Genomic DNA, 25,744 nt, shown 5'->3' on the forward strand with positions numbered 1-25,744 from the left:
CACCCAGGTGCCCCAGGAAAGATATTTTTAAAACATACTTAATATGATCAAGGGTACATGAGAACTCATATGCATTACTAGTGTTGATAAAACTTTCTGGAAAGCATTTTGGTATTGAATAACAGCCTTAAAATAGTTTATACCCCTTTGACCTAGTAATTCCATTTCTAATAATATGCTATAAGGAAATAATTGGAGATATGCACAGAGCTTTGTGTGGAAAAAAATCACCACAGTGATAATCTAATGAACAAAAATAAATGGAAGCAACACCCTGTTAATCAGCTGAGTAGGTAAATTTATATAATGGGATATTATATAATTATAAAGAAGTTTGCAAAGGCTTTTTAATGTCTTGGGAAATCTTATGTCTGAATAATTGTTATGTAACATTATGTGCTAAAAACAATCTCAGGTGCAGCATATTAATTATCATTGTCCATGTGGAGGGGTGTGTGTGCAATGTTGGAATTGGTATGGACCATTTTCCCAGTGTTTTTCAGTTGATCCTCGTTTCATAAAATGAAATCAGAAAATGCCATAAGCTGAAGTGTGTGATGACTTAAGTCCAGCTCCCTACCTGTTACAGTTGTTGGTAATGTTTCATGATTCTCAATTTAGGTTGTTTATAAATTTTATATTGATGGTGAGCATTGAGGATACATATGGAGCTAAGTCATAACCTAGGTATCTAAGAACATTCAGATATACCTGTGGATTTTCCAGTGCACATGACAGAGGGCCTCTAAGTCACAAGATAACAAAGGCTCATATGGTAAGATTTGAAATATCAAACATCCACAAACTGCATGGAGGTTCTACTTGCAGGCTTCCTCCTCTTGTCTCTTCTGATAATCTTCTGCTTTTTAATGGAATGTTAATTGCTATAGGTTATGGGAGTGAGGAATTAACTGGAAGGGAACAGGGAATTGTTCATTGTGATGGAAGATGTAACCTATTTAAGTTTATGCCAAGATCATTTGATGTAACCTTGAGATGTTACTTTCCCTGCTCTCATGTTGCAAATTGGCATCGAAAACTCAATAAAGTATCTTAAACTTGTGCAAGTCTAACTGGACTCAGTTTTGTTTCCATTTGACTGAGATGCATTAGTCCTTGAAAATAAGTAATGCACGTGTTTTTGCTCATCATTGTTTCCCCAGAATTTATCACAATACATAGCCACTTAGTAGGCATACTTTAAAATTTCTTTTAAAATTCTTACACATATACAAATAAAGGAGATAAAGTCAAGTTAGCTCCCACCCAGAAAACGTGAAAGAAAGATTTAAGAATTCTGTAGTGCTCACTTTGAACCACCATAATGTTTTTGTAATTTAATTTTTTTTTCATTTTAATTCCAGTATAGTTAACGTACAGTGTAATATTAGTTTCAGGTGTACAACATAGTGATTCAATAATTCTTTTTTTTTTTTTAATTTTTATTTATTTATTTATTTATTTATTTTTTATGAAATTTATTGACAAATTGGTTTCCAGACAACAAAAGGAAATCAAAGGAATCAAAATTGGCAAAGATGAAGTCAAGCTTTCGCTTTTTGCAGATGACATGATATTATACATGGAAAATCCGATAGACTCCACCAAAAGTCTGCTAGAACTGATACATGAATTCAGCAAAGTTGCAGGATACAAAATCAATATCCAGAAATCAGTTGCATTCTTATACACTAACAATGAAGCAACAGAAAGACAAATAAAGAAAATGATCCCATTCACAATTGCACCAAGAAGCATAAAATACCTAGGAATAAATCTAACCAAAGATGTAAAGGATCTGTATGCTGAAAACTATAGAAAGCTTATGAAGGTAATTGAAGAAGACTTAAAGAAATGGAAAGACATTCCCTGCTCATGGATTGGAAAAATAAATATTGTCAAAATGTCAATACTACCCAAAGCTATCTACACATTCAATGCAATCCCAATCAAAATTGCACCAGCATTCTTCTCGAAATTAGAACAAGCAATCCTAAAATTCATATGGAACCACAAAAGGCCCCGGATAGCCAAAGGAATTTTGAAGAAGAAGACCAAAGCAGGAGGCATCACAATCCCAGACTTTAGCCTCTACTACAAAGCTGTCATCATCAAGACAGCATGGTATTGGCACAAAAACAGACACACAGACCAATGGAATAGAATAGAAACCCCAGAACTAGACCCACAAACGTATGGCCAACTCATCTTTGACAAAGCAGGAAAGAACATCCAATGGAAAAAAGACAATAATTCTATACATTACTCTGTGCTCATCATAAGTATTTTCTTTAATCATTATCACCTATTTCACCCATTCCCCCACCTACCTCCTCTCTGGTAACCATCAGTTTGTTCTGTATAGCATAAATACACACACACACACACACACACACACACTGCATCTTCTTTATCCATTCATGTATTGATGGACACGTGGGCTGTTGCTTTCATAATTTGGATATCTGCAATAAGCATGGGGTGCATATATCCCTTTGAATTAGTGTTTTTGTATTTTTTTGATAGATACCCAGTAGGAAGCACCATAACGTTTTATGTTTGGGTCTCAATGTATATAGTACCTATGCAGAAGTTTCAAGAAGGACCCATTATTTCATAGGATTATTCTATCACTGACTTAGAAAAGGGTGTTGTAGTCTCATGCTATGATTTTGGTTTTATTATTTCTTCTTGCATATCTGTTAAATTATGATTTGTATATTATTTATATTATCCAGTGAACTTTTCATCTAAAGTAATGTTTTGGCTTAAAGTATTATGTCTGCTCTTAATACATCATCTTTTGTTTATTGTATGCCATAACTTATTCCATCCTTTTTATCCTTGATATATGTTTATGCTTGAGATACTTCTCTTTTGTATTGCATGCAATGGAAAAATGTACTGCATAAATTTCCTTTGATTAAAGCACCACAGAATATCGGTAATTGCAGTTTTGATTTCCTCTTCGAAGGAAAGCTTCATTTATTCCCTCTCCAATGTGCTTCCTGAAGCTTCATTTATTCCCTTTCCAATGTGCTTCCTGTCTATGTAGTTCCAAGTTCCTGCCCTATACCATTTTCATTCTGCCCCAAGAAAATCTTTTAACATTTCTAGTAGGGTAGATCTACTGGTGGTGAATTCCTTCAGTTTTTGTTTGTCTGAGAAAATATTTCTCCTTCACTTTTTTTTTTTTTAAATTTTTTTTTTCAACGTTTATTTATTTTTGCGACAGAGAGAGACAGAGCATGAACGGGGGAGGGGCAGAGAGAGAGGGAGACACAGAATCGGAAACAGGCTCCAGGCTCTGAGCCATCAGCCCAGAGCCCGACGCGGGGCTCGAACCCACGGACCGCGAGATCGTGACCTGGCTGAAGTCGGACGCTTAACCGACTGCGCCACCCAGGCGCCCCTCTCCTTCACTTTTAAAGGATACTTCGCTAGATATAGAAATGTAGGGGCACATGGGTCCCTCAGTCAGTTAAGCATCCAACTCTTGATTTCAGCTCAGGTCATAATCCCATGTGGTTTGTGATCAAGTCCCACATCGGGCTCTGTGTGCTGACAGTGTGGAGCCTACTTGAGATTCTCTCTCTCTCTGCCTCTTCCCCACTCATGAGGCTCTTCTCTTTCTCTCTCTCTTTCAAGATAAATAAATAAACTTAAAAAAAGAAATGTGCATCAGTGTGTTTTTTCTTTAATGTTTTAAAATATTTCCTTCCACTCTCCTTGCTTACATGATTTCTGATGAAAAGCCTTCAGTAATTCTTATCCATGTTTCATTGTAAGTAAGATACTTTTTTCTTCTAGTTTCTTTCAAGATTTTCTCTTTGTCATTGGTGTTCTACAGTTTGAATATGATGTGCCTCAGTGCAAATCTTTTAGTATTTACCTATTTGGTGTTATTTGAGTTTCCTGGATCTATGATTTGTTGCCTTCATTAATTTTGGAAAATTCTTAGCTATTATTATTTGCAGTATTTCTTCTGCCCCATTTTTCTCCCTCTGCATTCCATATATGCATATGTTGCATCTTTTGAAATTGTCCCATAGTTCTTAAATGTTCTATTTTTTAAAGTTATTTTTCCTTTTTAACTTTCAGTTTGGGAATTATCTCTTTTTTTTTAATTTTTTTTCAACGTTTATTTTTTTTTGGGACAGAGAGAGACAGAGCATGAACGGGGGAGGGGCAGAGAGAGAGGGAGACACAGAATCGGAAACAGGCTCCAGGCTCTGAGCCATCAGCCCAGAGCCTGATGCGGGGCTCGAACTCACGGACCGCGAGATCGTGACCTGGTTGAAGTCGGACGCTTAACCGACTGCGCCACCCAGGCGCCCCGGGAATTATCTCTTAATCTACCTTTAAGCTTTCCTCAGTTGTGTCATCTACTAATGAGTCCACCAAAGGCATTCTACACTTGTTACGATTTTTTTTCTAGAATTTCCTTTTGATTCTTAGAATTTCCATCACTCTGCTTACTTTACCCATATCCTTGCATGTTTGCTTTTTTTATTATTAGATCCTTTAACATATTAATTACAGTGTGTTAAATTCCCTGTCTGATAATTCAAACAGCTCTGTCATATTTGAATCTAATGCTTCCTTTGTCTTTTCAGAATTTTTCTTCTTGCTTTTTGGCGTGCCTTCTAATTTTTTGTTGAAAGATGGACGTGATGTATTAGGTAATAGGAACTGAGATAGATTGGTCTCTAGTGTCAATCTTGCTAGCAGCTGGGCTTTGTTTAAAGTTTCTTTTAGTATTAGGTGCCAGAGGTTCCGTATTCTTCTTGGATCCTTCATTTTGTTTCCTTTCCTGAGTTTGGGCTTCCTTAGAGAGTCTTTGTCTTGCAGCTCATTCAGCTATAACCCACTGTTAATACACTTAAGCCCTGTTGGTGTGGTGGTATGGTATGGGATAAAAGGGAGTGTTTTATAATATTCCAATTAAGTCTCAGAGTTCTAGTGGGCCTGTGACCTTTACAGGTATTTTTCTTGTGTAGTCCCCCTCTCTGTGCCCCTACCTTAGGTGAGATAGGAAAGCTAGAGGGGCCTGGAGTGAGAAGGATGTCCTTCCTACATGACTCTGGAACAAGGCTCTGGTGGTCCTTTGTCCTGGGAAGTAGGCCTTTGTTATGGAAAAGACTTTGGGCATACTTCATAAGGATATTCAAAAGGACTCTTTCCCTCTTCCTGCCAGGGCCACAAGGGTGTCTTTTTTGGATCTGCACTGTGAGAACCTGGTGAGATTCCTGGAAATAAAGCCCGTGAAAGTGTGTCTGCCCCTAAGACTACCACTCCCAAGAGTTTCTCACTTTCACTCTAGTCCACATTCAGCCTCCAGCAGCTTGTCAAAATTATCAGTTAGGTGTCCCTACAAGTTTATAGCTCTAGTGGCTTCTGTTTCAGGTAAGCATATCTCATTTGTGACTCTGGATTTGCCTATCCCTCATGATTTCAGGATGGTGGTTTGTTCTGAAACCTCATTTCCTTGTTGGGTCCAAGAAAAGTCATTGATTTTTAGTTTGTTTAGCTTTTTGTTGTTTTAGTACTTCTTTTCAAGGCTGTTCTTCACATTGATTGTGTTGAGAAGAAAAGCAGAGACGAAACAAGGAGTCAGTAGATTTGTGGATTCCTGAAAACCAGAGAAACCTAGGCCCTGTATTTCAGGGATGGGAAGAAACCCCAGGTAGGTTTGCCAAGATCTTCTAGCAATGTGGCCTTGTGCTTCATTTCCTGGGTAAGGCCAGGAGAGATCAAGACTACAAAATAAAAATAGTTGTGTGGTGTCTATAAGGATTTTGAGCTTTAGGCCTCCCCGCATAGTCTCTCTCAGCTCAGGGTATCATAGGAGTATAAGAATATGTTAGACAAAGACAGCATCACAGAGATAAACAGGCCCCAGCATATGATAGGAGCTGCAGAATATTTCTCATGTATACGAATGGTATATGACACTCTCAGAGAGTAAGACCCCAAGAGGGTTTTGTAGTAATGAATGACGCTTAACTCAACAGCTACCTGGTTGGACAGATATTAGTAAACCAGAGATGACATGAATGCCAGAATGGATATAGTATACCCAACAGTTATCACACATTCTGATGTTTTGACACTAAGGTCCCATAACTTAAGACACAACCCCAAAGAAAGGGTCGTAAGGAGAACTCCATACTGCTGAAGATTGAGTTTTAACCACTCAGTGGATTGGGAAGTTGAAATAGAATTTATAAATTGAGTTACAGAGAAAAACAAAACATATTTCCTGTATACCTGAATTCATCAGATAATATCCATACCTGATGAACGACCAGCAGCAGAGAGTACGTGATAAATGCTGAGTATTCCAAACAAATATATCTATTCAAAACATGGGACACATGGCTCTTACTAATTGAAAACCACAGTGGTCTTACCTCAAGGCAAGAGTGACATCATGTGAGAAATGACTTCTGGCACTTTGATGGGTATCAGATATAAAGAGAACTGGGTATTTGAGGAGAAGAAAGAGGAACTCCTTACATTCAACATTCTTCTCTCTGCAGAATGAAATCTGCCACTAATGAGTTGTCATTCCACATCATTTCTTTTTCTTATCTCTGTCCCTCTTATTCAAACACTTCTCTTTTCTCCCTTATTGTGTATTTCCGCTACTCCCTTCTTCCTCATTTTCTTCCTTCTCCTTTCTTATGTTCCTTTCTTCATCTACTTATTAACCTCTCTATTTCCTTCCACCTCCCTCTCGTGCTCTTCCATCCTATGTCTCTTTTTCCTTCTACATTCTACTTCCTTATTCTCTTTCCTCCTACTTTTTCTATTTCAACTTAATATCTATTCTTTCTCTACTCTCTTATTTCTCCATATCTTCATTATTCCATTTACTTGCAACTGCTATTTTCATTCATCTTTTCTCTTATCCCTGTTTTCTTCTTTCCTTCTTCCATATATTCCTCTTCCTCCCCTCTTTTCAACTTTTCTTTCTCCATTTCTCCCTCTTTTCATGCTCCCTTCTAACAATATGATTGTAGAATAGAGTGGAATTAAAGTATACTTAAAATGGTAGAGTCAACAGGAGTAGGTGATAGATTAGATTTGTGAATGAGGCAGAGGAAACATTATGAATAACTAAGTAAAATATAAAGAGAAACTACTAAATAAGATTTTTAAAACTACTTGTAAAAAAGCAATAAACATTCTTAATGGTGAAATGGTAATCATTTCAGGAAAAAGGAAAGGATGTTCCTTATTGAGATTATTACCCAAAATTGTTCCTTGTGTTTTAGCAAATCATATAAGACAATAAGTGCTGTATATATTGTAAAATAAGAGATCAAGTTATCTTTCTTACAGTGTGATTGTACATTAGAAATTCCAATAGTTGTACTTTTTTAAAAACACCAGAATTGAGGACTTCTACTTCCAGCAGGAAGGGGTAAATGGTATAGATGTACTTTCCCCTGGGCATTATATATAAACCAAACACGAGAAGACCTTGAAAGTTATAGATAAGATGGCATACTCTCCAGGGAACTTGCATTCCAAGGAATAACATGGTGGTGAGTCCCCTGGGTTTTCTTTTGGCCTCATATAGCCCAGATCACCTCCTGAAGAAGCTTGCAAACTGGAAACACCAAAGGACATAGACCAAAAAAAAAAAAAAAACAAACAAAAAAAAAAAAAAACAAAACCTCAACATACCTCTGTTCTTTCCATATCTAAAAGACAAAGACAGCACAAGACAAAAAAAAATTAGACAATAACTGCTCTACTCTAGCTAAATATTAGAGGGAGAACTGTGGCCCTATCCCTGCCAGCAAAATCCAATTTACAGACCCTATACTTCCACCCTTGCCAGCCTGTAATGGGGTCTCTAATCTTCTGACAGAGTGTCAGAGAAGGGCAAATGGGGAGTGGGAATAGCCCAGTCACCACAATGCCAGAAACCATGTGGGGAGCTTCGATCTCCATCCCTAAAGATGATAATGAGATGCTTCTGCCCCTAGCCAATGAAGTCATGTCAAAAAAAAAAAAAAGGCCTAGTGGAAAATCACCACCCAGCACTAAAAATGATAGACATTTACCATGTAATTAGGTACCCAGGTCTCTTGCAGTCAGGCTGATACTAGTAAAACTTTAATATGGAGCTGGAACTTAGCCCTCAATAACAAAGAGCCCCTTGCTCTCAGGTGTCAATGGAGGCTGAGTGGGAATGTGGACTTCCACCCACATGTGATAGAAGATTTAAACAAAATTCAGATCCTCATAGCATACTATGCAAAATATCTAGGTTCAATTGAAAATGACTCGTTATATTAAGAACTATGATAATCACAACTTGAATGAGAAAAGACAGTCAATACACACCAACACCAAGAGGACACAGAAATTAGAATCATCTAAAAAAGATTTTAAATAGCCATCCTAAAAGTGTTTCAATGTGCAGTTTGAGCATTCTTAGAACTAAAGGAAAAATAGAAACTCTTTAACAAAGAAACAAAATCTTCCAGGGTGCCTGGGTGGCTCAGTCGGTTAAGCATCCGACTTCGGCTCAGGACATGATCTCATGGTTTGTGAATTTGAGCCCCGTGTCGGGCTCTGTGCTGACAGCTCAGAGCCTGGAGCCTGTTTCCGATTCTGTGTCACCCTCTCTCTCTGCCCCTCCACTACTCACACTCTGTCTCTCTCTCTCTCAAAAATAAATAAAAATGTTTAATAATTTTAAAACAAAGGAAACAAAATCTTCCAAAGAAATAGAAGATATAATGAAGAATCAAAAAGAAATTTAAGAACTGAAAAATCCTGGGCGCCTGGGTGACTCAGTTAAATGTCTGACTTTGGCTCAGGTCATGATCTCACTGCTCATGGGTTTGAGCGCCATATCAGCCTCTGTGCTCACAGCTCAGAGTCTGGAGCCTGCTTCAAATTCTGTGTCTCCCTCTGTCTCTGTTCCTCCCCCACTCATGCTTGCTTTCTCTCTCAAAAATAAATAAACATAAAAAAGAACTGAAAAATCCAATAAATGAACTTTTAAAAAACCTCAGTAGATTACTTCAACAGCAGAACAATATGATGTAAGAATGAATCAATGAACTCTAAGATAGAGCACATTAATGGCTGCTAAGGGTTAAGGATAGTGGAGGGAAGGATGATGAATGTGAGTGTAAAGGGGTAGTACAGGGAAATCTTTGGGGGTGGAATAGTTCTGTATCTTGACTGCTGTGGTGATTACTATAGAAACCTCCACATGTGATAGAATTAGACATGTATATCATACCAATGCCAATTTCTTGAATTTGATATTGTATTATAGTTATAACTGTGCCCATTGGGGAAAGTGGCTGAAGGGGTACTCTTTACTATCTTTGCAATTTCTTGTGAATCTATCATTATTTCAAAAAGTTAAAAAAAATAGAGTAGAATTGATAAAATAATTTGTTAAGAGCATCTGGCCCAGCCGTATTTCAAAAATCATGCCATGAGTATTAGCTGGTGGCTCCCATTAATGCTACCACTGACACTGGATACTAGATGCTGCCCTTGACCCTGCTACCAATGCCGCTCCTAGAAACTGGATTTTCTTGTGGCTACAGATATGGCATTGAATTCCATCATTGCATCTTTGAATCACTCCTTACAGACTAAGTGTTAGGTTGGAGTTGTGACTATTTATGCAGTAAAAGAATTGACTCCACAGGTGTGTGGGGTATACAAACCCTGGCATTCCAAAACAAAATTGTCTGTACATTCCAAATAAAGGTCTGGCTCTTGACAAGCTCCTGGGGGATAAACCTCTAAGTTTGTAATATCCTGCCTGATTAGACTTTTTGTTCACCTGGGGCTTGGGCCACACCAGATAGTTTACGTTAACAATGTAATTTATAGTGGGCCTTGGCCCTTGTGGTATTATATATTGGCTTGTGACCTTGTGGTACCTCTGCACAGGCTGGAGACTGAGTAACTAAGGTCAGCCACACAAATGTCCCATGCCTACCTGACCCCCGCCCCCTTAAAATCCCAGCTCAGGCAAACTTCCCTGGTTGCCACATACCTCACTGGGAGATCTGAGCATGGGCCATACAACTCCACTGAGAAAAGACAACTGGAATCTTATGCCTGGTTTCTCATGGAGTCTTTCCTGTGCACTTTTTAGTTTTGTTGATTTAAAATCAGTATCCTTTCACTGTAATAAATAAAATAAATAAAATTTTCAAGACCCTACCACAGTGGTAAATCCTACACCACGTTCTCTTGGCTGTTGAGAGAATGTGAAAAAGTGAATATCTGGCCTTTATGTCAAACTATTATGTAATATAAATTATATACATAGTATTTCCTTACTAAAATGTGAAAAAATAATTGAAATATATTTTTTCAATAAGCATCTCTAAGGCTGTATAAAGAAGTCCAAAAAATAAGACAGACAATACGAAATAAATAAGTAAAAGACTTGCAGTTACTTTACAAAAGAAATCTAATCAGTCCACTAATATATGAATATGTGTTTCACTGCTTACATGAGAAATGTAAATTAAAACCACAGGAGATACCAATAAAATACACATCACATTGGCAAAAAGTTGGAAAAGTCTTCATATTACCAAGCACTGTAGAGTATGCCAGTCTTTCTCCCGGGCATCTGGTCACAGGAATGAAAAACATTAAACATAAAATACAAGAATATATGTAACAAATATCTAATTGCAATGTTTGTATGTATGTGCCCCTGAAACCTGAAACTAGAATGACCATCAGTAGGGAAATGGTTGACTACATTGCAGTACATCCCTGTCATGGAATATTATGCAGCAATGTGAAAGAATGAATTTGGTAGATTAGCATTAACTAATAAAATAACTCTGATGCATTTAAAGTGTATATGATCTTAATTTTTGTAAAATAGTAAAAAATGACTTTTTGACCATGGAAAACTATAAAAATGGCTGTTAAAATGTATGTTTGGCAGATGAAGGTAGAGGTGAAAGGAATGGGAGGCAATAAGCAAAAGAATGCAATTTAAAACATTTATAGCATACATATAATCCCATTTATGTAAATATATACGCATGGAGTGTTACATGAAAAGGTAGCATCAAAATCTTAATAGCAGTTATCTCAGGGTGGTGCCATTGGGAGTGATGTTTACTTAATTTCTAAAATATTTAAGTAATGTTTAAATTTTTAATGACAAATATGCATTATTTGTATAATGAGGAAAAGTAAGTGAATTCATCACAGGAAAGAAAAAAAAATGCCTCTCAGGTTTCTTGCTTGAGCAACAGGGTGGATGGTGGGATTTATTCATTCATTAACAAACATTTTTTAGCATACAAAATATACCAGTTATCATTGTAGATACAGGGGATACAGCAACGAATAAAACAAACAAAAATTCATCTCTCTAAAAGGCTTTTATTCTAATTGGGAGAGTGGCATGACTAAAGGAGAAACACACTGTGTTTGAGGAAGAGGATATATACAAAGGAATCAGTTTGAGACCTGTTCAATTTGAAAATATTAAGGGTTATCCAATTGCAGAAGTGAGGCAGACAGTTGGATTATGGATCTAGAATTCATAGGCCAAGTCAAGACTGGAGATATAGATACAGAAGCAGATAGCATTCAAAATGGTGTTTCAGACCTTCTTTCCTGAGTCTGATCACGTACCACTGCAGACACTTTACAGAGGAAGTGCTGAGAAAAAACAGGCAGCTGACAGGGGAGGTTGCTATGCAACAGATGAGGAAAGTCATCCAGCCAGGCAGAATTGATGTTGGCCTTTGGGGACCAAATGCTGCCATCCTTTCTAGCATTAGCTTTCTTTCATATGCAGACTCCTGGCTGGAGCTGATGCCAGAAGAAATGTGAAATGTACAAAGATCTGCCTTGGATTTTTGGGAAGTTATCAGTTCAATTTGAGTCATTTCACATCTGTATATGATTTTCTGACTCTCCAGTCATCTGGAAGCATAGCAGCATGTGTGTCCTTGGGTCGGACTCCAGTCAGTGCTATTTGTGCTTCCCATTTTGCATGTTGAGAAGCTGGCTCAGAGAAGTGGAATGACCTGAGCAGGCTCACACAGCTATGGATAGAATGGCACAGCAGTCCATCCCAGGAATTGAGGACCCAAGCCTGGAAGGAACCAGGGTAAACATTTACTCTGAATCCAGGCTTGCCATGGGTCAGGCACACAAATGCCTGATTGTCCTGGCCGCTCCAGTGGGCACCAGCAAGGCCTCATGGGCAGTGTGTTTGTGCCACTCACAGGGAGAGGCCTGACAGAGTAGGGAGTGAATCCTGAAGAACAATCCCCACACCTGGATGGAACCACATAGAGGGGGTGGGGACTAAGGGCTTCTACCTGTGTTCTGTGTGCAGAGCATGAGCTTAAGTCTTGGAGAACACAAACCTTGCTTCTTTGGGGCAGGTGTTGACAGGGCAGGGAGTGTGTGTGTGTGTGTGTGTGTGTGTGTTTGTGAAAGAGAGAGAGAGAGAGAAATCTGTCACTCAACCTGAAGAGGGGAGGGTGTCTCAGTTCCCAGGCCAAAACTAGTGGAACGTGGATTTTGGAGTCAAGAAGGCCCTAGCCCGCGTTTTACATTTTCTGTTTATTGGCTCTATAGCCTTGTCTAGTTTATACAGTGTATCTGTGCTTTAGCTTCCTGACCTATAAAATAGGGATGCTGACACCCACCTCCCAGGGCTGCTGTGAGAAGACAATCCCCAGCACAGAGTGTGCTGTGATGTTTAAGCTGTGCCCTTCCCTCCCCATCTCACTAGCACACAAGATAAGCGCATGGTTGGAGCTGCACAAAGTGCTGGAAAGAATCTAATGTTTAGGAGTCTGGGATCTGTTGAAGGGGGATCATATAGATTTGTGTGTCAGGTGCAGACTTGTTCTATCTCCAACAGTGTATTCTCTCTGTTCCTTTTCCTGGGTCCCAAAGTAGGTAAGCTTAGCAGGAGCCTAGCACTTGTTGCAGTTAGAGACCCCACACAGACACCTCCTTAACAGTGACCTAAGTGGTGCTAGGCAAGGGGGTGGCGATGCATGCCGACCCGACGGGAGGGGCCATAAGAGGGGAGGGATAGAATGGAGACGCATTGCGGAAAAGGTTGGGGGCCGGTGTGGGGCAAGGGGTGGGACCTAAAGGCGCCGCGCATCTGTTTGGGGGAGGGGATATTGAGGAAAGAGGTGGGACCCTGGTATACTGTCGACCTGGTTGGTGGTGGGGTGGTGTGTTGGCAAAGGGGCGGGGTTGCTTGCCACTGCACATGCGCACCGTGATGTTCAGGACGAAGCTTTTGTTGGGGAAGCGGGCGGGACTTTCATTTGGTCGGTCAGTTCTTGCGCATGCGCACAACTATCTGAGGCGGTGGGTGGTATATTAGGCGGAGAGGCGGGGTCTTCTTAGCTGCCGCGCTGGCATTTTCTCCTGGACAAGGAGAGGGTGCGGCTGCCGAGAGCCGATCACTGCAATCCCGATCCTCTGAGTCGTGAAGAAGGGAGGCAACGAGGGGGTTGGGGTTGGGGCCTGAGGCAAGGTGAGAATTAGCCCCCAGACAGGGCATCTGCCCCCTGGTGCGGGCCCCCCATTTTTCATTTCGATCCCTTTACCCCGGATTCTGATTCCCCTTCCACTCCCCGAACCCCAATTCACACCCCTTACCCGACCCTCCTTTACTCAGAACCTCTGTTTGCTCTCCGAACCCCTCCCATCGTTAAAAATCTCCACAGATTTCTCGACCTCAATCTGTACTGTCATACGATTCCTCCTGATTCGAAACCTCCATTCAATTTACCATATGCGAGTCCTAACCCATTCCCCTTGGATTCAGAACTGTTACTGGTTTTCCGAACCCTGATTTGAAGCTTCTTTCCGGCAGTAGCTTCTCAGGATTCTGAACCACCATCCTGACACCCATTGACTTTTCCCACCCCGATCCAGCCCGTTCCCCTCACATTCAGCGCCTCATTCACCCCCACAGTCAACCCCCAGACACCCCCCCCCCAGTTCGGTCCTTCGTATTTGCCCTCTGTAGTATAACGCCCAGCTCCCCCCCCCCCCGCCCAGGCTCTGCTCTTGCCAGAGGGACAGGAGCCATGGCTCAGAAAATGGACTGTGGTGCGGGCCTCCTCGGCTTCCAGGTGAGATCTCCACTCCCCACCCCACCATTTCCCTAGCCGACAGTTCCCTGGGGCCCCTTTGGCTGGATCTGATTTTTACCTCTTCGTGCCTAGACTCCGTCGTCTTTCAAATTCCCATGGTTTATTGAGGGGGGGAGGGGCATCCCTTTTCAGCCCTCAGTCCCTGCTTAGAGAAAGGGGAGACCCTGTTAGTAGTCAGGGCAATCTGCCCAGAGAATGCGGGTTGGGTAAGGAACCATTTTTTTTCCACAGTCCTGACGCTTGTAGAACAGTCTGCCACCCCCTCCCCCAACCTCCTGACGCCACCCTCCGTCTGTCTTGCTTTACCCATCCCTGCGACCGACCCCCCTTATTCTCCTCAACTCCTGGAGGCGGCACCCTTGCTCTGCCTCACCTCTTGTCCTGAGCTGCTCCTGAACTGCCGCACACCGCATTGCTCTGCTGTAACCTCCTCCATCACCCCCCACTGCCCTCTTCATTCCACTTCGACCCCACTCCTCATTCTGCCCCACCCCTCATTTAGTCCGTGCCCCACTCCATCCCTGCCACACGTTTTGTTACCACTCCGCCTCCCATCGCCCCTTGCTGGTGGTCTGGATCTGTGCCTCCCCCTTTTTGCACCATCCTCCTGCCTGCACCTCCCCTGCATTGTTCCCCCTACCCTCCCGCTTCAAATTTAATTTTTCCCCCTGTATTTGCAGGCTGAGGCCTCCGTAGAAGACAGCACCTTGCTTATGCAGACCCTGATGGAGGCCATCCAGATTTCAGAGGCTCCACCTATCAACCAGGCCACAGCAGCTGGGCCGAATGCTAGTCCCCAGAGTTCACAGCCCCCAACAGCCAGTGAGATGGCTGACATTCAGGTTTTAGCGGCTGCCGCTAGGCCCAAAACAGCCTTTAAGGCTCAGAATGCCACCACAAAAGGCCCAAATGGTGCCTATGATTTCTCTCAGGCTCTTAATGCCAAGGACATGCCCAATGCACCGACTAAGGCAGCCTTTAAGTCCCAGAATGCTGCTCCTAAGGGCCCAAATGCTGCCTATGATTTTTCCCAGGCAGCAACCACCAGTGAGTTAACTGCTAACAAGTCTGAGATGGCCTTTAAGGCCCAGAGTGCCACTACTAAAGTGGACCAAAATACCACCTACAGTTTCTCTCAGTCTCTCAGTGCCAGTGAGGTGGCCAACACTCAGCCTAAGACAGCCTTTAAGGCTTGGAATGACACCACTAAGGCCCCAACGGTTGATACCCAGATCCAGAATATTAACCAAGCCAAGATGGCCACTTCCCAGACTGAGGTAGAGACCAACCCAGGTATCCCTGAATCTGATGGTGCAGCTGCACAGACATCAGCAGATGGTTCCCAGGCTCAGAATCTGGAGTCCAGGACTATAATTCGGGGCAAGAGGACCCGCAAGGTGAGATCCCTCCTAGCTCCACTTTGCTTTGGGCTCTCTCCTTTCTTCTCTGAGGTTGTTCATTTGTTCTAAACAAAACAAAACATATGTATATAATGGCCTGTATTCAGCTAGGTTGTAGGGGATAACAAGATAAATGTGATCATTTCTGCTCTCTGAATATCCACAGACTGATGGGGAGATGAGACATGGACACATAATATATGCACCCCACATGTAATTCAGCTTAACACTTTTCATAGTAGCCACCATGTGTTAGGGTTGAGCTGGGCACATTCACACAGGTTATCTCATTAAATCTTCAAGATAATACCAGGTAGGGATCATAGTCTCAGTTTTACAGAGAAGGAAACTAAGTCCCAGAGAGGTGAAGTGACTTGAGTGATTTGTCCAGGGTGGTACAAGCAGAGCCAGTGGTGGACATAGGAAGAGGAGAAGCCTCAGGCCCCACCCTTGGGTTGCTCCTGGCCTGGTTCAGAGATGAAACTCCTGCCTGGAAGACAGTGAAAGACAAGCCCAGGACTCAGGGTGACCATTGGCTAGTGGGTCAGGCTGTCACTACAGGTGAGGGTTTTAGGAGGCCTTCCTGGAATAGATAGGGTGAGGCCACAGAAACAGCTAGTGACCCTGGACTTTCCTTCTCTCTGATGATGCAGATTAATAACTTGAATGTGGATGAGAACAGCAGTGGGGATCAGAGACGGGCCCCACTGACTGCAGGGACATGGAGGTCTGCACCGGTTCCAGTTACCACTCAGAACCCACCTGGCGCACCCCCCAATGTGCTCTGGCAGACCCCATTGGCCTGGCAGAACCCTTCAGGCTGGCAAAACCAGCCAGCCCGGCAGACCCCACCAGCACGTCAGAGCCCCCCAGCTAGGCAGACCCCACCAGCCTGGCAAAACCCAGTTGCTTGGCAGAACCCAGTGATCTGGCCGAACCCAGTGATCTGGCAGAACCCAGTGATCTGGCCAAACCCCATTGTCTGGCCTGGTCCGGTTGTCTGGCCGAACCCACTAGCCTGGCAGAATCCACCTGGATGGCAGACCCCACCTGGATGGCAGACCCCACCAGGTTGGCAGGGTCCTCCAGATTGGCAAGGCCCTCCTGACTGGCCGCTACCACCCGACTGGCCTCTACCACCTGATTGGCCACTTCCCACTGACTGGCCACTCCCACCTGACTGGATCCCCACTGATTGGCCAGTCCCACCTGACTGGCAGAACCTACGACCCTCACCAAACCTGCGACCCTCTCCCAACTCGCGTGCCTCACAGAACCTGGGTGCCTCACAGCCCCGAGATGTGGCCCTTCTTCAGGAAAGAGTAAGAACTATTATCCCTAGTCACTTTTCCCTCTCTTCCTCTTGTCTTTGTCATCCATCTGTAATGTAATCAAGTTTTCTATAAATATCTTAGTAACTTTAATGATTTCCTTTTCTCCTCCCAGGCAAATAAGTTGGTCAAGTACCTGATGCTTAAAGATTATACCAAGGTGCCCATCAAGCGCTCAGGTAGGCACCCAGTGCCCTCCCCCGGCACCCTGCCCTTCCCCTCACCGCATGCTCTGTGGACATCCCTTTGCGTATAGTCCCCTTCCCTTGAATCCCCTCTTTCCATGGCTGATTCTTCTTGTTTCATCCTTGAGGGCCCTGATTATTTTCCCTTTGGTAGGGCTGGCAAAGGGGTTGTAGCTCTGTGGCGCCTGCTCAGCTCAGGTACTCTCTTCTCCTACAGAAATGTTGAGGGATATCATCCGTGAATACACTGATGTTTATCCAGAAATCATTGAACGTGCATGCTTTGTCCTGGAGAAGGTGAGAAGGCAGCCCTGAGGAATAGGAATAATGAGGGAAGGTCTTGATATCAAAGATTCGTGGGATTCCTACTGGGCATTTAGGGCTGAAGTATCACAGGGAGGTGAGCAAGTGAGTATGGGTAGCTTATGCTAGATTTTGTAATTTCATAGTCTGTTTTCTTGTCCCTGTAGAAATTTGGGATTCAGCTGAAGGAGATTGACAAAGAAGAACACCTGTATATTCTCATCAGTACCCCGGAGTCCTTGGCTGGCATACTGGGAACGTAAGATGGGAAGGGAGATGGAACATTGCCTTTATCAGTGCTTTTCTTCTGGGAGTGTCAAGTAGGTCAGGGTCCAAGATTCAGGGTCACATACCAGGTCATGGTCAGAACTGGGGTAGAATTATCCCCTTGCTGAAGAATGCTGGGTAAGCTATATGGTTAAGCTACCTGGGGTGTCTCATACAGATGGCTGCTGAAAATATAACTTTCTGTACTCTGTTAGGACCAAAGACACACCCAAGCTGGGTCTCCTCTTGGTGATATTGGGCGTCATCTTCATGAATGGCAACCGTGCCAGTGAAGGTGAGTGGCTGGATCTGCAGCTGGGGGTTGGCTACAGCCTGATTTTCATGCTCATTTTCCGTCCCTTGTCTCCCCTTGCCTCCCATTGCAGCTGTCCTCTGGGAGGCACTACGCAAGATGGGACTGCGTCCTGGGTATGATTGGGCTCTCTCATCTCTTGCCTGTTTATATCATCCTTTGGCAACAGAGGATGGTCCCAGGATTGCATCAGCCTAGTGGTCTAGGGGGATTGGTTTGGGGAGGTACAGAGCCCAAGGATGTGACCTGGGTGGATGGGGAAATCATCCTGAACTCTATGCTTCTTCTCTCATCTCTGACCTCTGTGCTTGAAAGCTCTTTTCTTTTCTTTGGGCAATCTCATAGTCTCTGATTATGGGTTTCTTTTTTATATTATCAGGGTGAGACATCCTCTCCTGGGAGATCTGAGGAAACTTCTTACTTACGAGTTTGTAAAGCAAAAGTAAGTGATGTCTAAGGGCCTTTGTTTGGTCCTCATGAGTTCTGTGTGCTGGTCAGCCTCAGACAGTCCTTCCTGTGCTCATTTCTTACACTATACCTATACATATACATAGAAAAACACACATGTACTTGGAAGTGTTGATTGAGTGGACTGCTCATGGTTGGATTTTTCTGCAGTATAATTATCTTGCATGTGAAACCTGTCCAGTATACCCACAGTAGACATTTCCAAGGCTGAGGTTTACACCCCACTGTAATCATTGCAATGGGCCAACTATGGCTTAATAACAATATTACAAGAATGTGGAGCTAGAGCTGTGATGGAAAAGGTGAGATTAAGCATTGTCCTTTCTATGACCCTATATAAGCCACCCTGAAGTTCTAGGTGATTACTTAATGTAGAAGCACTGGTACAGGAATTTGAAGGTCTGACTATTAGAATATAATTATGCTAGGTTTAGGAATGAGTCTGGGGGGACTTGCTACCTGAAATTGGGGGTGTCAAAATATAGTATCATTCATTGTTGGACTACCATTCTTGCCCGGGTGGAAACAAAGACCTTTCTGCTCTAAGGTACCTGGATTACAGACGAGTGCCCAACAGCAACCCTCCTGAGTATGAGTTCCTCTGGGGCCTCCGTTCCTACCATGAAACTAGCAAGATGAAAGTGCTGAGATTCATTGCAGAGGTAATAGAGGAATTGCTCTAGAGCTGATAGGTCAAGGGATGAGGTATGACTGGCTGGGAAGGGTCCAGAGCAGGAATGAGACCTTAGATATCACACATGGTAGTGCTGCATTACTGGTGGCATTTATTGTCATTGTTATGTAAACAACAGCACAAAGTAGGGCACTGAATAAATAGTAGGTACTTCATAAATATTATACAATTAGGGATTTTTTTATTTATTTTCTGTTCCTCATCTCAGGTTCAAAAGAGAGATCCTCGTGACTGGACTGCACAGTTCATGGAGGCTGCAGATGAGGCGTTGGATGCTCTAGATGCTGCTGCAGCTGAGGCTGAGGCCCGGGCTGAGGCGAGAACCCGCATGGGGATTGGAGATGAAGCCGTATCTGGGCCCTGGAGCTGGGATGACATTGAGTTTGAGCTGCTGACCTGGGATGAGGAAGGAGATTTTGGCGATCCCTGGTCTAGAATCCCATTTACCTTCTGGGCCAGATACCACCAGAATGCCCGCTCCAGATTTCCTCAGACCTTCGCTGGCCCCATTATTGGCCCTAGTGGTACAGCCAGTGCCAACTTCGCTGCCAACTTTGGTGCCATTGGTTTCTTCTGGGTTGAGTAAGATGTTGGGTAGGTATATCACTTTGTATTGGGCAGTTAGGGTCATTGGTAGATACAGGATCCATGGGAATGTATTTATGTATACCATCTGGGAGTCTTAGGAAACCCATGGTGGGAAGATGAAGAAAGTATAGGGAAACACTATTTGGTGTTTATATTACTATTTGATATATATCATTGATTTTATTTTTTTTCTTTCTTATGTCCACAGATATTGCTAATCAGTTGCAATAGTCTTTCCCCTGAGTGAGGCTGAAGCCTCAGATTCCTTCTAAACACAGCTATCTAGAGAGCCACATCCTGTTGACTGAAAGTGGCATGCAAGATAAATTTATTTGCTGTTCCTTGTCTGTTGCTTTTATCCCCCTTGTGTGCTGTCAAGTTTTGGTATCAGAAATAAACATTGAAACTGCAAAATGAATGAGATGTGCTCTCTGTTTTTCCCATGTTTGAGGAGTGATCAACTTGTTTATATGGGAGAGATAGGGCCTCAGTGCTAGCCTCAGGGGCAGATTAGCTTTCAACTGATAAAAATATAGGTAGACCCTGCTTATGGATTAGGAAACAAAGGAGGGAGTAATGAACACAGTGTTAATCAAGAACTACTATGGTCTACTTTATAAGTGATACTTAAGTGAATTATATGTGATAGACATGCTGCTAGGTGTCCTGGGGTGACATTAAAAGAGATGAAATAATGGGAGAGGGTGTAGGTGGTCAGACAGTTGCAATTAAGAAGACAAAAGAGGTAGAACTCCAGGTAATGACAAGGTCCAGAGAGGGTGGTTGAAGGGGAGGGAAAATAACTGTTCCTGGAGATGATGTCCCTGGGATTCCAGGTTGTTGGTTGTATTAACCATATGGAAAGTGAAATAGCTCCAGGATGGGGGCAGGAGTAGGAGCAGAGAACACTGTGATCCAGGTACCTGAGTTCTCCTATATGAGTAGGAAGATATCATACCCTTAGCCACATTGCCTATAAAGAGGTGGATTCATAAGGCACCCCCTCCTCATCTCTGGATATGCTTCCCAGGAACCTGTCCCTCTAGAAAGTCCTCCCAGTCTCCCATCTCCACAGGATCAGGGCCTCATCACAGAGACAAGTTCTTATGGATAATAATGGAGGCCTCACATTGGCCTCTTCTCCCCTCCTGCAGGGAGAAAGAAGAAACTCTGTGGCTTAGAGAATAAGAATTGAGAAAGACAAGGCCTTGTGAGAGCTAGCCTTCCTTTTGGTGTGACTGTGAACAAGAACCTGGCTTGAGCTGCTGAGGTCTTTGCTGGAAGCAGAGCTCTCAGTGAGGGTGAAATTAGGCCTCGGCCATAACTTCCTCAGAGGCCTGGTGGTACCTACGCATGTGGGCAAGGGCAGAAACAGGAGCTATCAGGGTAGAAAACAAGAGCAAAGGCAATTTAGCCTCCTGGGAAGGGCTCAGTAGTGGGTAGGGACAGTGTCCAGGGCTTCCTCAGGTTCTCCGGAGATGTCCACATTCTGGGGAGAGCCCAGGATTAATAGGAAGGAGCCAACACTATGGAGACCCAGCCCCTCCCCTGCCTCTTGTCCTCACTGCCAGGCTCCACTCAGCCAGGCCTGGATCCTGACCCTTTGCTCAGGCAATACTCGGGAATTTCAGCATAAGGTCTTTTGGGTAAGGGTTGCTCTAGCCCTGTATCTCTATGTCACCTCAGGCCTGGGCCACGGTTCCTACATTTTTGGGTGCTGGTTATTCTACCTGTTGATATGAAACACCCAAACTCTGTGGGATTGAGGAGGCATTTCTGCGCAGGTGGGTGATTTCACCACGTGCCAGCATATGCCATGGAATCCCTCACCTACCTCAGGTTTCTCCCATTGTGTGTTTGCAGTTTCCATATTAAGGTAGATGGAATCCACTTTGCAGCCTCAGAAAAGAACCAATCCATCCACAAGCCCCCAAGGTAGGCACAGGTCTTTCCTGAGGTGTCATTCACTCCCATACCCATCACCACCCATACCCCCAGCTCCACGCTGTGTGCAGATTGTGACTGGGCTGTAGGGAGGGGAATGTAGACCAGCTGTGTAATGTGTGGGGAAGACATCAGGTCTAAGAAGAGCCAATTGGTGTCCTCCCACCTGCCCCTAGTAGTTTCAAAGTTCTCTGAGCCTCAGTTGCTCAACTGGGAATGGGAAGGACATGAGAACAGGTGATCTCTGGGGCCTCCCCCAACTCTTGTGATTTGTGAGGCAGCAATCTAATCTATACAATAATGATGGAGCCCTGTGGATCTTCTAAGCTGTGTTAAGTGCTGAGTGGTGGAAGAGTCTTGGGACAATCAGTCCCAGTAAAGTTTAGGGAGCAATGTGGTTATGGCAACACTAGAGGTGTGGAAGATCACAAGGAAATTCTGGAAGCCTGAAGAGAGGAAGGGTTGGATCATTGGAGCCTGGGGATAGCAGAAGAGGCCCAATATCTGTGGAAACCCCCTTAGCTCTATCCCTGTGGATTACACACCCTACTCGGGGCTTCAGTGCACTGTCTGCCCTGTTCACACCACAGAAGAGATTTAATTCTGTCCCTCCCCTGCTCATGAAATTTTGGTACAATTTGGACAGTTGACAAAATCTATTGAATAATGTCTCCAAATTAAATAACAGTATTATATCAATGTTAGTGGTCTGATTTTGATTATTGTACTGTTTTCTGAAAGAGTAACTTTGTAACTTACACTCAAAATATTTTAAAAAGTGTGTGTGTGTGTGTGGAGACAGAGAGAGAGAGAGAGAGAGGATAAGACATACAATAAAATGTCAACATTTTATTGAATCTAGGTTAAGTGTATACAGGAAATATTCCCCATTATATCATGGAGAAGTTAGTTGGCTTTATGATTTCTCTGGAATAAATGAGTATTTTAGATATAGAATTGCCTTTTCTGCCTACAAGTACTTCTGTCTGCACCATAACATGTGATCTTACAAAGAATTCTTCACAGTTTTGAATTTTATGCAACATTGCTTCTGATCAAGGGACTCACTTTAAAACTCAAAGTGTGGTGATTGGCTTATTCCCATGGAATTCACTGGTTTTATCATGCACTGCACCACTTAGAAAAAAGTTGTCCTTATACAATGGAATAATGACTGTATTGAAGAAAGATAGTTATGCCACCAGTTGAGAGACAACACTCAATGTGTTAGAGGTGCTGTCCTACAATATATAGGATATAGTATACATTGTGTGTGTAATAAAAATATATAATAATAATAATATATAGTATATATTCTAAACTAGTCACCAATATATTTAATGCCATCTAGTCAACCAGAATTCCTAGATTTAAGAACTAAGTGATGGAACTTAAAGTTGTCCTTGTGACTTTGGGCTCTACCAGTTTAGAGATTTTAATACCCAAGCAAGGCATGTTTCTACCAGGCTACTCAACAATGATTCCATTGATTTGGAAATTGAGATCTCCACCTGGCAGTTTTGTAATAGTCATGCCAATGGACAAATAAGTAAAAAAAAAATGAAGCTTTTGTACTAGCTAAGATGATTGATTTCAATTTTCAGGAGGAAATAGCGTTGCTGCTACATAATGGGGGCAGAATGGGGGGTGTCTGCGGACTAGGAGATCTTCTAGGGTGACTTTATCACATCCCAAAGTGGTTAAAATTCTTAGGCTACTACCGCAATCCCATGGGGGCAAGGCTAACAACTCCTCAGACTACACATAAACAAATATTTGAATCATTTCTCTAGGTAAAGAACCCATCTGACTGAGATGGTGACAGACTGATGACAGAAAAATGACATGGGGAGTAAAGAAAATGTTTATATCAACTTTGACCTGGTAACCAGTTTTAAAAATGAAGACTAGGGGGACTTTCTGAGGGGAGAAAAGATGGAAAAAAAAAAAAAATATATATATATATATATATATATATATATATATATATATATATGAAAAGCAACAAAAGATTAGAAAGGACCAGAGAACATCGCCAGAAACTCCAACTCTACAAGCATCATAATGGCAATAAATTCATATCTTTCAGCACTCACTCTAAATGTCAATGGACCGAATGCTCCAATCAAAAGACATAGGGTAACAGAATGGATAAGAAAACAAGATGCATCTATATGCTGTTTACAAGAGACCCACTTTAGACCTAAAGACACCTTCAGATTGAAAATAAGGGGATGGAGAACCATCTATCATGCTAATGGTCAACAAAAGAAAGCCTGAGTAGCCATACTTATATCAGACAATCTAGATTTTAAAATAAAGACTGTATCAAGGGATGCAGAAGGGCATTATATCATAATTAAGAGGTCTATAGACCAAGAAGACCTAACAATTGTAAACATTCATGCGCCAAATATGGAAACACTCAAATATAGAAATCAGTTAATCACAAACATAAAGAAAGTCATCAATAGTAATACCTTAATAGTAGGACACTTCAACACCCCACTCACAGCAATGGACAGATCATCTAATCAAAAAATCAACAAGGAAACAATGGCTTTGAATGACACACTGGACCAGATGGACTTAACAGATATATTCAGAACATTTCATCCTAAAGCAGCAGAGTACACATTCTTCTCCAGTGCACATGGAATATTCTCCAGAATAGACCACATGGTGGGACACAAATCAGCCTAAGTACAAGAAGATCGAGACCATACCATGCATATTTTCAGGCCACAACGCTATGAAACTTGAAATCAACCACAAGAAAAACTTTGGAAAAGTAACAAATACTTGGAGACTGAAGACATCCTACTAAACAATGAATGGGCTAACCAAGCAGTTAAAGCGGAAATTAAAAACTATATGGAAGCCAATGAAAATGATAACACCACAACCCAAAACCTCTGGGATTCAGCAAAGGCGGTCACAAGAGGAAAGTATCTAGTAATCCAGGCCTTCCTAAAGAAGGAAGAAAGATCTCAGATACACAACCTAACCTTACGCCTAAAGGAGCTGGAAAAAAAAACAGCAAATAAAACCCAAAAACAGCAGAAGACAGGAAATAATAAAGATTAGAGCAGAAATTAATGCTATCGAAACAACAACAACAACAACAACAAAAAAAAACAAAAACAAAAAAACAGTAGAACAGATCAATGAAACCAGAAGCTGGTTCTTTGAAAGAATTTACAAAATTGATAAACCACTAGCCAGTTTGATCAAGAAGAAAAAGGAAAGGACCCAAATAAATAAAATCAAGAATGAAAGAGGAGAGATCACAACCAACATAGCAGAAATAAAAACAATAATAAGAGAATATTATGAGCAATTATACGCCAATAAAATGGGCAATCTGGAAGAAATGGACAAATTCCTAGAAACATATCCACTACCAAAACTGAAACAGGAAGAAATAGAAAATTGGAACAGACCCGTAACCAGTAAGGAAATCGAATTAGTAATCAAAAATCTGCCAAAAAAACAAGAGTCCAGGACCAGATGGCTTTCCAGAGGAATTCTACCAAACATTTAAGGAAGAGTTAACACCTATTCTCTTGAAGGTGTTCCAAAAAATAGAAATGGAAGGAAAACTTCCAAACTTTTTCTATGAAGCCAGCATTACCTTGATTCCAAAACCAGACAGAGACCCCAGTAAAAAGGAGAACTATGGATCAATTTCCCTGATGAACATGGATGCAAAAATCCTCAGCAAGATATTAGCCAACCAGATCCAACAATACATTAGAAAAACTATTCACCACGACCAACTGGGATTTATACCTGGGATGCAGGGCTGGTTCAGTATCTGCAAAACAATTAACGTGATTCATCACATGAATAAAAGAAAGGACAAGAACCATATGATCCTCTCAATAGATGCAGAGAAAGCATTTGACAAAATACAGCATCCTTTCTTGATAAAAAAAAACCCTCAAGAAAGTAGGGATAGAAAGAGCATACCTCGAGATGATAAAAGCCATATATGAATGACCCAACCCTAATATCATCCTCAATGGGGAAAAACTGAGAGCTTTCCCCCTAAGGTCAGGAACAAGACAGCGATGTCCACTCTTG

General features: G+C 42.3%; 1 protein-coding gene across 3 annotated transcripts in view; it reads left to right on the plus strand.

Annotated features, from left to right (window-relative positions):
• Positions 1 to 20,132, plus strand: part of MAGED1 (MAGE family member D1) — a 56,545-nt gene extending 36,413 nt beyond the window's left edge. Inside the window, exons 1-13 of one of the 3 annotated variants that reach the window (XM_030305457.2) lie at positions 13,370 to 13,540; positions 14,071 to 14,144; positions 14,846 to 15,562; positions 16,219 to 16,887; positions 17,012 to 17,075; positions 17,299 to 17,378; positions 17,552 to 17,643; positions 17,867 to 17,946; positions 18,038 to 18,080; positions 18,344 to 18,406; positions 18,980 to 19,094; positions 19,335 to 19,720; positions 19,923 to 20,132. In XM_030305457.2, the coding sequence (XP_030161317.1) occupies positions 14,100 to 14,144; positions 14,846 to 15,562; positions 16,219 to 16,887; positions 17,012 to 17,075; positions 17,299 to 17,378; positions 17,552 to 17,643; positions 17,867 to 17,946; positions 18,038 to 18,080; positions 18,344 to 18,406; positions 18,980 to 19,094; positions 19,335 to 19,712 (2,346 nt within the window). In that variant the 5' untranslated portion in view covers positions 13,370 to 13,540; positions 14,071 to 14,099 and the 3' untranslated portion in view covers positions 19,713 to 19,720; positions 19,923 to 20,132. Of the gene's footprint in view, positions 1 to 13,369; positions 13,541 to 14,070; positions 14,145 to 14,845; positions 15,563 to 16,218; positions 16,888 to 17,011; positions 17,076 to 17,298; positions 17,379 to 17,551; positions 17,644 to 17,866; positions 17,947 to 18,037; positions 18,081 to 18,343; positions 18,407 to 18,979; positions 19,095 to 19,334; positions 19,721 to 19,922 lie in introns of those variants that run through there. The other 2 variants (XM_030305458.2, XM_030305460.1) reach the window with 2 other exon arrangements.
• The last annotated feature ends 5,612 nt before the right edge of the window (positions 20,133 to 25,744 follow it).

This window comes from Lynx canadensis, chromosome X (assembly GCF_007474595.2).
Source record: "Lynx canadensis isolate LIC74 chromosome X, mLynCan4.pri.v2, whole genome shotgun sequence".
Taxonomy (NCBI): domain Eukaryota; kingdom Metazoa; phylum Chordata; class Mammalia; order Carnivora; family Felidae; genus Lynx; species Lynx canadensis.